Here is a 13121-nt window from a genome sequence, read left to right on the forward strand (position 1 = left end):
AGCAAAACGAAAACCTTCTGTTTATACATTATTGTCTTTACTTTATACCCTAGTTGCTGGATCAGCTCAGATACCCACCTCCTCTACATCATCCATGGACCGATTTGTGCTGCTCTACTGGTATGTAACTAAAACCCTCTGTTTCTCACTGTTACCTGTATTTCCTGAATCTCCTCTCCACCCTTATTAGTCAGAGTTGATGTGCTGTTCAACTAAACGGGGCTCATCTCATAAATGTCGTATTTATGAGATGAGCAGGAAAAGTAAGTGGCTAATTTGCAAGTGATCGAGAAGCATTGGGGATCAAGTGTAGGAAGTTGCATTTGCAGCCTAACTCGAAGTGATGTTGAAGCGGTTCTAAAGGAGTTAGAGAAACCCTAAGAGCCATGCAGCAAGCACTCTGGCTTGGGCTTGTGGGAAATAGCTGGTGCCCAAACCACAGCCAGGCAGGGAAGAAGCAGCAGAAACAAATACGCGGACTTTTCTTTCTGTCTCTGATTTCTTAGTTCCCTCACTAGCCAAATACAGTAAATGTCAGAGGGCCAGAGAGCCTGGGTGATGATACCATGAGTCCTGTCTTCTGAGGCAAGTCACAGAACAGAGGAAACCACGACACAGCTACGCAAGAGTAACAGGCCAATGAGGAAGAGCGCTGCTTGATGTATTCTGCAATCACAATACTCATCACTTAATATGTGTTAACAGTTGGACATTTTTGAATGTGGCTATGTTACCAGATAATTTGTAGAGCTCTATTGCAATTGGGATTTCCTCTTTTGGGTTCTTAGTCTCCTTATTTAAATTTAAAAACACGTGCATGAACGTTCATGCGCACCCCCCCCCCCACCCCCAAGGAACAACATTATTGCAGTTTAAGAGAAAACAGCAGGGTAGTCAATCTGTCAGTCTTCACAGCTGGAGAAAGAAAGAGGAGGAAGAGAGAAAGACATGACATTTGTAAGCAGCCACAGGGCAGAAGATGGGCGGGAGTTTCAGAGAAAGAGTGAGACATCCCAGGGCATCAGGAAAAGCATGTTAAGTTTTAGAAGAAGAGATAGAAACCACAACAAGAAAAATTTACACTGCTCTGCAAGCGTTTGCTTTTTTTTTTTTTTTTTAAAAAAAAAAAGAATAAGATTATCTCATTGAGGTGATATTTTTTTCCTCCCACCTCCTCAGCATGGCTTAAGATGAATCAGTTTCCTGTGGGTGCCCAGGTGGTGGACATGTCCAGCTAGAGTAGCTCTTAAAGTAATTATCTCTCCATGTAGGGACAGAGGCAGATTCAATTCTGTCCTGGAGAAAATAGCTCTCCCTGATAAACTGTAAGAGAGCCCTAATACCAATCTTCAATGGCTTCCAAGGCTACTACAATATTCCCAAGAGTCTCTAGAATCATTTAGAAAATATGCTGAAACTGAGGAATAGATACAAGCTATTTCACCATGAAAATCTAGAGATCCAATTCCAAAGATATTCATCAGAAAGGATTAATGTCTGGACTTGATTCTGGGTCACATGGCCATGTACAGTCTTGAGGCAAGGATGCTAATTTAGTAAGAGTTAAGAAGCCAGAGCTTCTTTCTAGCATTCCTAACCACAAATCCAGGAACATACCCCACTTCTGGCCAGGGATGAGAATGGAAATGTGCATTTTGGGGGTCCTTGCCTCTGAGATGCCTGGGCAGTTTCATCTTCTGTACTTTTTCAGTTATAGGGCGACAAAGACCACACATTATGCTTTCATTATGTTACTTCAATGAGCAAGAAATGAATAGTAGCTAGCACGGAGCGTGAGAGATCCTAAGGCATTTACATTTCCCAAGTGATATTTTGCAGTTGGCATTAAGTTTTAAATAAAAAGAAAAAGATGTGTATTTCTTAGAACAAGTTAAACACTTTGACTCTGTTTTTACACATAAATTCTATTATTTGCCAAGTTTTTCAGCTTCCATTTAGTTTACATGATTGCCTTAGAACATTGTTGATTTAGTCTGGCACATTACTTTGAGGTAGGACCAAGGCTGTCCTCCCTATATCTAGGCTGAGCAAGGTGTCCCTCCGAAGAGAATAGGCTCCAAAAATCCAGTTCTAACAACAGGGATAAATCCTGGTCCCACTGCCAGTGGCCCCAAGGCTGCCACAGCCAAGCAACTGTCCCCCATATTCAGAGGGCCTAGTTTGGTGCTATGCAAGCTCTCCTGCTGTTATTCTGAAGTCAGTGAGCTCCCACTAGCTCAGGTTAGCCCTTTCTGTGAGTATCCCCATCATGGTCTTGACTCCTTTGCTCATATTATTGCTCCTCTCTCTCTTCAAATGGACTCTGGGAGCTCGGTCTAGTGCTTTGCTGTGGATCTCTGCATCTTCTTCCATCAGTTGCTGGATGAAGGTTCTAGGATGACAATTAAGGTAGTCATCAATCTGATTACAGGGGAAGGCCATCCTCTCCACTACTGCTTAGGGTCTTAGCTGGGGTCATTCTTGTGGATTTCTGGGAATTTCCCTAGTGCCAGGTTTCTTGCTAGCCCCATAATGGCTCTCTCAATCAAATATTTCTTTCCTTGTTCTCCCTCTCTGTCAGACAGAGAACGTGGATGAAAGGGATGGGAAGGTATAGATGAATTGAAATTAATGCTTCATAAGATAGGTTCTTAACTACTGAGTCAAATTCCATGCAATCCCTTTAGGACAGTTGCTACAGGACAATAAATAGTGAATTGTAGTTGTGAAAAGTCATTTACAATTATAGCAAGTCAAAACTTCATCGTCTAGGTTGAATGCCAGCTGGTTCAGTTGTATGATCATCTCTTTATAAGCATAAAGAAAATTAGTTTTATTTTAGGTACTTGTTATAGAAATGTTTATATAAAAATGCTGTGATGATTATTACAAAAAAGGGAAGAGAAACCAAATATATACAAAGAGTTATGGTTATGACGGCACAGTATAACTTGCTTGGAGAGTCTACAGTACGGGCACTGTTGGAAGGGCGATTCTTTAAAAGTTAACGTTTGTTGAGGCTGGAGATGTGGCTTTATAGAGAACACTTGCTGCTCTTCCAGATGACCTGGGTTCAGTTACAAGCTGCATATTGGGCAGCTCACAGCTGCCTGTATTTCAGGCAGTTCCAGGGATCTGACTTCTTCCTCTGGCATCCACGGGTACACACACACACACATACACACACATACACACACACTTGAATAAATCCTTAAAACCTAACAATTATTAAGAACAATTCCTTTTTCTAAAGTGCTTATGATCTTGACTTGGAATCATAGACAAGCCTTAATATTATATAGAAAATGAACTAAGAAAACGACTAAAATATTTCCTGGATGAATGTGTTCCATAATAATTCTACCATAAGTTTATTTTTCTAAAAGTTAATTTTATCAAAATTTATGTACCTGTAAACTGAGCAACATTACTCTAGAAATACACACTATTAATGCGTGATTATGCAAAATGTGCCTTCAGTCCTTATACATGAAATAGTCCAAGTTTTATAAAACCTCAGTTATCATCTTAGCACTAAACATGAACTGACTTTTAGATGCTCTTTTATTTAATTTTTTTAGGTCAATCTCTTTTTCCTATTAAATATTGTACGTGTTCTCATCACCAAGTTGAAAGTTACTCACCAAGCAGAGTCCAATCTTTACATGAAAGCCGTGAGAGCTACCCTCATCTTGGTCCCGCTCCTTGGCATTGAGTTTGTGCTCTTTCCCTGGAGGCCTGAAGGAAGGGTTGCCGAGGAGGTGTATGACTATGTCATGCACATCCTGATGCACTATCAGGTAAGGGACTCCCGCCAATCAAGAGGACAGCTTCTGTAACAAGTGGATTATAAATACATGAGCCCTTTTTGATTCCCGTGCCTCCTCTTGGGCTCTTTTCCTTCTGTTGGTTTGTCTTGTCTAACCTTGGTGTGATCATGTTTGTTTTATTATATTTTACTTTGTTATATTTTTAAGAAATGAGTGAATGAATGGGTGAAAAACCTAACCACAGGAGTAAAGATTGACAACTGAACTGTCAGGTATATCTGCTGGGAGGGCAAAAAATAAGTTTTCTTTAATGGAATACACTGGGTATATCAACCACTCTAGACAGGTCCAGGAGTAGTTGGCCAACTTATAATCGACTTTCCCAGGCTGTGTGTGTGTGTGTGTGTGTGTGTGTGTGTGTGTGTGCGCGTGTGTGCTTTTGTTTGGTTACAGTTTGGTGTTTTTAGTTTTTTTATTATTTGTTTGTTTTTCCCTTTTGGTTCTATTTTGTTTTCCTGGTTTTAGGGGGTTTTGTTTTTTATTGAGTATTTGTTTTTTGAGAGAGCTTAGAGTTGGGTGGGTAGGGTGAGGGAGAGGGGAGGATCTGGAAGGACTTGGGAGAAGGGAAGACTATGACCAAAATATCTTAAATTTAAAATTGTTTTAAATAATAAAGAATATAATAATAATAGATCCAGAATTATATATTATATTATATTATATTATATATCCAGATAATTCTGTTTTCTTTTTAAACAGGGTCTTCTGGTGTCTACAATTTTCTGCTTTTTTAATGGAGAGGTATGGTTATTGATTTTTAATACTTTTATAATTTAAACATTTTTTTTCTTTTAAAACAAGATGGAATTATAAACTCCTCCCAAAACAACTATTTTTTTTTTCCGAGACCGGGTTTCTCTGTGTAGCTCTGGCTGTCCTTGAACTTGCTCTGTAGTTTGCTGGCATCAAACTCACATCTGCCTACCTCTCTGCCTAAGTGCTGGGATTAAAGGTGTGGGCTACCACCACCCAAGCCCAAAACAGCTATTTCAAGTACCAATTTTATCACAGAAAAAAATAACATAAAGTTATTTTTTTGTAGTCCCAAATTTTCATCTCAAAATTTAGGTAATATTAGAGTTGAGAAATAGGGAAAAGTTAGACTTACTTCAAAACACTCCAATGACGAGCTAGCCCTTTGATCTATCATGAAAATGTACTAGGTCTGGATGCTGCTTTGAGGCCAGTGCTGGGCAATCTTTAGCTTCATAGAGCCTACACTGAGACAGAATCTACTAATTTCCCCCATTGTCTTTTTCAGTAGACTCAACTATGTAACCTTTTGATGGTTTTTTACCATAAATACAAAAAGATTAAAACAAATTGACATTGGGGATTTATAGGTTCTTACCTGAGGAATTCCTCCTTGAGAGGCTTCAGTAGTCTGTCCATCTGGATATTGTTACAGCTCAGTGGTTTGAACATTATTGACTTTGCTTTTTATTTGCTTCTGGTCTACTTGGCCAGTTTTCATCTGGAGCAAGCTAGCAAAACAGCGCAGAAATCGAGACAGCAGCTCAGTGAGAAATAGGCACTGGACAACCAAGAAACTCCTCAGGAAACCTCAGATGGGGAGCACGTGGACCAGATGGCATAATTTATGAGGCTATTTCCTATAAAACAAGTCATTGGAAATTGTACTCATGAAAAACTATAAAGTCCTTTGTCCTTGTCTAAGTAAATTTTTACTTTTTCTCTTTGGATGTAATCACACAAATTGTTTCAGTCAAAGTTAACATGTATGTAACTGAACCTGTAGCCGTTACATGATATTGATTTAGAACACCATGTCTAACATGTCACATGTGGCTGTGGAGTTGTTGTTAGGGCTGTGACTCTTCTACGTCATACATGACAGTGACCATTTCTCTCTAGAAAATGCAACGAGAAAGAACCCATAAACCATTTGTTTTGACAGGGAAACTCGGCAGCCTTTATTATGAGTGTATACAGACACACTGACTTAGGCCATCCTGTATGTTGTTGATGTCGACTGTACCATCAAATATTCCTGAGAAAAATATGAACACATGCCAAAGAGTATGTATGACACAGGGAAGATGTGCTTTTTATCTGTAGACACAGATTAGTGTCTTTTAAATATTGAAATTGTAGTCACTAGTAAAGTAGGTGATGTGGTAGCGGACTAGGGTCGGAGGCGCTAGAGGACGAACATGGTGGTACCTTCCAACTCTGGAGACACTTCTTCTTCCTAGCCGTCATAGTTCGGGAAATATTTGGAACCAAGGAAAGCATATTTGTCCTTAAAAAAATGGAAATAAAAGCAAGTTATTTACATTAGTGCTGAAAAGGTGAACGCAAAGGGAGGAACGCAAGGAGTTTACACAATGCCTCAACCTCATCACCTCTTTAGAATATCATAGCTCCATCACTCTGTTGCTCAGATAACTCATTGTTTTAATGAAAAACCACGTAGAACTGAGAAATCTAATTTTCAAATTGGCTCTCTCCTTCCGAAACAGCGTCCAGGGAATATTGAAGTTAGTGCCTTGTATTTCTGTTGTCATTTATCTGTATAAACAAAAGAGACATAGTACCTTGTTCTTCTGCCATGCCTTAAATTGAGAAAATTTGGCCTTGAAAAACTTTAATAAGAAGAAAACCTTTGAACAAGGTTGTTGCCAGATCCATCAGTTCATGACAACATCTGTAATATCTGTCCTCTTTCCTTCTGCTTGGGAGACACAACCCCTGTTGGAGCATGATTCATCCCTCGCCTGAAGAAATGCCTTAATCACTCCCTTTCTGCCCCTTTGCCTCTTAGTTTCTTCCCACTCTTGTAGCATGAAGAAATAGCTGCCAGATTAAGTCTGTGTGGTTCCAAGTATGTCATGTTTTTGTTAAAGTCAGTTGCTTGGCTTTAGTTTCCTTCTTGCCCTTCTCGTTAGGTCAAGTGACTTGCTTTTGCCTCATATCTGCGCTTCGCTTGACTCTCACTGCTGGCTTTCGCAAACATCTATTGTCCTCTCAGTATTTCTTGCTCGTTAACTGTAGTTTGACAAGTGGCCAGGCCATTCCACTCAAAACGATGTCCTGGTCCTCTATCATATTCTTCAAAATGGATTTAGGTTAAGGAGTATTATCATTGATCCTTATCGTATGTTAATGAGCATATACTATGCTAAGCCTTTGATTTAGCTGCCTGTATAAAGCTCATACACAAACCACTGAAATCATATCCATATCTTTAATAGAACCAGCCATTTTTTATTTTTTCCCTTTTAAATTTATTGAATGTCTAGTTTAATACTCTGTTAAGTAAGCATGATCTTGTATTAGAGAGAGCAGTTAAAAATGTAACATTCTTTTTTAAAATTTATTTTATTTAAGTAACATTCCTTAAATTTATCTTACATACCAACCACAGTTTCTCCTATTTTCTTTCCTCCTGTTCCCTCCCACCGACTTCCGTCTACCTTCTCCCCATCCACTCTTCCTCTGTCTTCATACTGTAACATTCTTATCACACAGGTTTGCAATATTATTTATATTCTTTTTTAAAAACTTTGATAAATAGTAACCCACATTTCAGGATACTGTCCTTTCATGATTTAGGCATCAAGAAGAAATAAGTTGTTGGTCATAGTCATAGATTCTTCAAGGACAAGCATCTAACCGTTAAACTCATTTTGACTGCTGGGATTTGGTTAGCTTTTCCTTGAAAACTATCCATCCTAGGACCTCAAGATGGTATCTTCTTGTTGAGGTCTTTATAACATTAGTGTGGAATATTTTATGGGAAGCTACATCCCATGCCCATTTGATTGAGGCTATGCAGTTCTAGCATCTAATTCTTCTAGCATTCATAATAAATGAGAAAAATATCTATAAACATGAGAACAAAATAACTCCCACCCAAAATAGTTACATAATTGTTCAAAAATACTGTTCACATCTCTAAATATTTACATAACACATTATAGTTATCATTTTGCTTGCATTTTTGAAGCTATTATATACACAAATATTACTGCTACTTTAATTTAAATATCTTATATGTTGATTTCGAATTAGTAGATCACATCTTCACAGTGCACAGGATTATCCCACAGCACATAAAAAATCTGGCCAAAAATTAGTTGACAGCTTGGGAAAATCTATCCAAGCAATGAGGACGCAGGCAAGCATAGGTCAGGCCAGAGCGGCAGGGTGAATGCTTCATGAACCGAGAGTGGTCAGTCTCTAAGCTGCGCTTTTCAGACCTGAGAGCGGAAAGGAGGTAGATGGCATCTGAGATGGAGCTGAATATTCTTCTTTGTGTTCAATGACTCGGAATGAAGAAAGTCTTTCTAGTGCTCTCAGTTCAGTCAGAATCAGCGCCATTGTGTCTAAAATACTACTCAGAATCTCTAATTTCGCTCAGGAGAAAAAGGCATTAAAGTACACGTCTGTTTTAAGCAAGAAAGATGCAGGAGAAGGACTAGGAGTTAAGAGCCCTTGCTGCTCATGCAGAGGACCAGGTTCATTCCTCGGTACCCACACGATGACTCAGAAATATCTGTAACTACAAACCTGGGTCCCTAATTCCCTCTTCTGGCCTCACTGGGCACCAGGCATGCATGCACAGAACACAGTTACAAACATTCAGACAAAACATTTGTAACATAAAGCACAAATAATAAATTAATTGAAAATATTAAAAAGGAAAGAGACAAAATATGAAGAAGCAGAGAAGCGACATTCTTAGATGTTTTCCACCATAACTCTTGTCCAGTCCAGTGCATTCCATGATTTCAGGAAGTGAGGTCTGTGAGAACATAGGCTCTGGTGTTTTCAGAAAGTAGCACATTTTTAGCATACAGCCATCGTTCAATAAAAGCTACTCTTAGTGATGATGGTAGCGTAATTCCCCCGTGCCCTGTGTTCTTTTTATCTGCATCATTCCCCAATTCATGTACACTCTCATTTCATTAAGGTATTGATATAAAATCCATATATACATATTATGTTGGATATGAAAGGTGTGGATGAATTGTGTTTGACAAAAATACACATAGCCCATTTGGATTATTATAGCTTTAAAGACTAGACACAATACAAATATTAAAATATTAATTAAATCAAAAATACAGATTAATTGTAATCTGTTCCCTAGTATAAAAGTGTTTTGCTTAAAATTTGTGTGTTATGTGTAGTGGAGACCGAATTTAGGACATCAAACAGGCTAAGCAAACACCTTATTCAGGAGCTAAATCTCTCTCTCCCCTTTTCTTTTGGCTTTGACACAATGATATTCAGGCCAGCCTGCAGTTACTCAACACTAGCATGCAGATATTGACTGTGTGGTCTTCCTTCAGAGGTTTCCTTAGTCTCTTAAAGTATAGACTAGGATCACTTGGTCTTCCTCTTGAATTTAAAAAATAAACCCTAGCCGGGCGGTGGTGGCGCACGCCTTTAATCCCAGCACTCGGGAGGCAGAGGCAGGCGGATCTCTGTGAGTTCGAGGCCAGCCTGGTCTACAAGAGCTAGTTCCAGGACAGGCTCTAAAAAAGCTACAGAGAAACCCTGTCTCGAAAAACCAAAAAAAGAAAAAAAAAAAAAAAAGAAAAATAAACCCTTTCTGCAAAACATTTTTGCTTTGTTTCAAATAAGACATTTTCATCTTAACTAATGGGTTGTTTTCACTGCTTCTGCTTCTTGTTGATTGATAGGTTCAAGCAATTCTGCGAAGAAATTGGAACCAATATAAAATTCAATTTGGAAACAGCTTTTCCCACTCCGAAGCTCTCCGCAGCGCATCCTACACGGTGTCTACCATCAGTGATGTCCCAGGGTACAGTCACGACTGCCCCACTGAACACTTAAATGGAAAAAGCATCCAGGAGTTTGAAAATGTTGCCTTAAAGCCGGAAAAAATGTATGATCTAGTCATGTGATACCAGGGAGCTCTCACCTGTTTCCTGCCACTCGAACCTATGATTTTATAGCCAGAAGATTTAACAGCGAATGGATTTCTTGAATGCCACAAAGAAAGCCCTCAAATGAAATGAGACTTGTGTTGATAAATGTCCAACCCTCTCTCTATGGGGAAGAGCCTCAACTGATAGTGTTGGCCAGTAAATGCTCCCACTGGGCTGGTTTCGAGTTATCAACCTGTTAACTGTGGAACTGGAAAGAAGATAAACACAATCACCTCTTGGGAGCTGCCAGGTTTTGGAACCCACACAGCACTGCACGCTCGCACAAATGGGTGACCGTACCTTCACACCTGTGCTGACCAGAGAGCTCTGCACTTCTCACCGGAGGAGATCTTGCTCCAGTTTACAGACATGAAAAGATTTGTGATTTATGTCGGTTATAAAACTCTCTGACCTATGGTCATCTGTTGGAAGTGAATGGTTTTCCCAGAGGAGACTCCAGCCATCTTTATGATGTCTCCAATGGACTAGACGGAGTGCGTTATCTCTGTCATCTCATGTTCTTTTCTTTAAGAAAAGCAACTGAACAGAATTCCTATGGGTTTCTCAGTTGCTGCTACAAACAGTTCTACCAATCTGACACTTGGTGAGCAAAATCTAGAATTTGCAGTCTTTTTCTGAATCACCAGGGAGACGTATTGGTGGAAGCTGCAAACCCCTTGTCAGCTACTTTCAAAAAACCTTAGTGCAGGCCTCGGAGATCAGTTTCCTGAATCTGTGCATAGAAACCTTGGCCTTTCAATTTCTACTGTGTAGACAAGTGAGCACTCATTTTACATGAAGGGAATCAATGAAGGATTTCTTTTTATCTTCTAAATCTGAAAGAGAGAGAGAGAGAGGAGAGAGAGAGATTTTGTGCAAATGAACCTGTAAATACTCTGTCATTTTATTTTATTGTTTTAATTCTAAACAGAACCTCGGTAACTTTGAAAGCAATTAGATAATGCAGCATTATATGCAACTTAGTATCTGATGCTGTATCTGGGCTGATTTTATGGTAGAGTCCTGAAGTCTATATTTGGTAAATATTTTAAGGACAACCAGATACCAGCATCAGAAGTCTGAGAACTATTAACAAACCCCAGAAATACCAGTGATTAAATATGAAATATTTATTTAACAATGCAAACACATTATCTTTAGTGTGCTGACATATTTCTTCAATTTTGATGACGACTCACTGAAATCAGGAATTTTTTAACAGCTACAGCAAGAAAAACTAGTCTGCTACAGGTGTGGGCTTTAATTTACTAAAATATACTTTACTGACTTTTACTAAATGAAGCTGTCTAGTTTTGAAAAAAGACCCAGGTTGCCCCGCACCGCTGCCTTGGTCTGCGCTCTATGCGCTAGACCTCAGTTTGCCAGCTTCGGGAAAGGGGCTGGAGGTTGAGAACTCAGACGCAGAGACAGACCAACACACAGAACTCCCAATGCTGGTTCAGAAAGCCCCACTTTATTAACACCATGTAGACTTAAATACACTGCAGTTAATGGTCAACAGGTGATCCTCTGAGCCTCTAACTAGGCACAGCTTCTAGAAACTTAGAAGGTTCTAGGAGGGAAAAGCACTGAAGGCTAGGACTCATTAATCCCAACACCAGGTTATTTTTTAAATGAACCATAGAGGAATTTTATCTATATAATATACACTGTTTCAGTATTTCAGTAGACTACTGTGGGTGATAGATAAGACAAGCCAGGGAAAGCCTTGAACTTACCATGGAGGAGGAACTGTCAGGTGTTTAAGTAATAATTAAATTAAGATAGAGGAAAGCCTTGTTCCTGAGGTAAAGAGACATCTAAATGGATTCAGTTCTTCTAATATTGCTTTGTTCTGGACTTTCTGAAGGGCAAGATTGATTTCAGTTAGTAAAAGTCAGTTTGGGGAAAGTCATGTATGTATTTGTTGAAGCATGTCAGTCAGGTTACAGTGGATGAATCGGACATAGTGTCTTATGTTGTCTAACATCGTCAAGGAAAGTAATTCAGATTGTCAAGGACTGACACAGTAGATGATCTGGTATAAGTATTTGTAATCTATACAGGCAAAGGTGTTACTAAGGTGGGTTCAGTTTTGTGGATTCCATAGCAAGCCATCATTAAAAGGGAGTGCAGATTGTTCTGAACTTTCAGTTGCCAAAACTGTACAAAACTTCTTTTTACTATTCTCAGATTTTAGCTATTTATTATTCAGAGGTCTAGATTCCTATCCTTGCGGACAGTGTTCACGTAGCTCTGCATTCTCCCCAGCTGTCAAGTATTAGCACAGAATGCTGTTACCAGAGAGCATGTTTAAAAGGTAGTACGCGTTTCAGTTTTATTCTTCTTTTCCCATATTGAGCTAGCTGAGATTTCTTTACTGAGGCGTAATCCTCAGCCACACTGGTCTGAGGTTCGTCAGCTTTAGTTTTGTGATGATATTTGAAACTAGACTTCTACAGCCGAAGTGCCAACGAAAACTTTCTGTATTGCCTGTAGAAAACAAAAACCTGACAGTTTTGAAGGGAAACTTCTCTGGTGCCTAAAAACTAATTTAGAGAAATTTCTGGTATTTTAAAAGTTTAGGTCTATCGTTTTTCTACAGTTGTTTCTTATAGTCATGGCTGACCTTTTTAGAAGTGACTTTGTACTTTTTTATTGATAAGCCATTCGTCCTGGAGTTTAGCGTTTGTTCGAATATAACAAACTGTATAGAATTTAGCAGAACGCGCAGTGTTCTCACTGCTTAGTTTAATGTGAATATTTTAATTTTCTTCGTGTTATAATTTACTCACAGAAACAGTACCTTCAAATCATATCCAAGATGTTCCACTCACTAAAGAGAATGTATGTTTTATCTATTTAAAAATCTCTTGTTTAGATCTTATGAGAATATTAAAGCTAACATTGATGCTCACTCATCTCCTCTGGAGAGCAGAGTAACTGAATCTCTCACAAAGTTCTTGCCACACTTGAGATATTTTGCAAAATAAAAGATGATGTCTTTAGCCTTTTCTTTAAAGACTTCAATAAACTAGTAAGTAAATTTAATAAATTAATTAAAAAGGTGTGAATTTGTTTTCATGCTAAAACTATCACACACACAGGCCTTACACTGTAAGAAAAGGAAGATCCTCTCACAGAGGAACACGCTTAGGGAATCTTCCTCCTTTTTTGCCCTGTATTTCAAAGTGTGGGTTTCTGTTAAATATTAGAAATAAAAGAATGAAAGTTTTTCTCAAAAGAAAACACGGTCATAACCTCATACAAATAAAAACTTAAATGTGCCAGAGATTTTGTTTAACTCAGTAACTAATGTTGGAACCAGTAATATGCCAAAGGAGAGTTTAAAATCCCCTTTATGCTTGAG

At 38.7% G+C, this 13121-nt stretch overlaps 1 protein-coding gene across 4 annotated transcripts in view; it reads left to right on the plus strand.

The window, feature by feature from the left end:
* Calcrl (calcitonin receptor like receptor) overlaps positions 1–12819 on the plus strand; it is an 82632-nt gene extending 69813 nt beyond the window's left edge. For all 4 annotated transcript variants that reach the window (XM_038337509.1, XM_038337508.1, XM_038337511.1 and 1 more), the window contains 4 exons: positions 54–120; positions 3582–3800; positions 4530–4571; positions 9503–12819. In XM_038337509.1, coding sequence (XP_038193437.1) covers positions 54–120; positions 3582–3800; positions 4530–4571; positions 9503–9727 — 553 coding nt within the window. In that variant the 3' untranslated portion in view covers positions 9728–12819. The remainder of the gene's footprint in view (positions 1–53; positions 121–3581; positions 3801–4529; positions 4572–9502) is intronic.
* Positions 12820–13121: the final 302 nt, after the last annotated feature.

The sequence above is a fragment of the Arvicola amphibius genome, chromosome 7 (assembly GCF_903992535.2).
Source record: "Arvicola amphibius chromosome 7, mArvAmp1.2, whole genome shotgun sequence".
Taxonomy (NCBI): Eukaryota; Metazoa; Chordata; class Mammalia; order Rodentia; family Cricetidae; genus Arvicola; species Arvicola amphibius.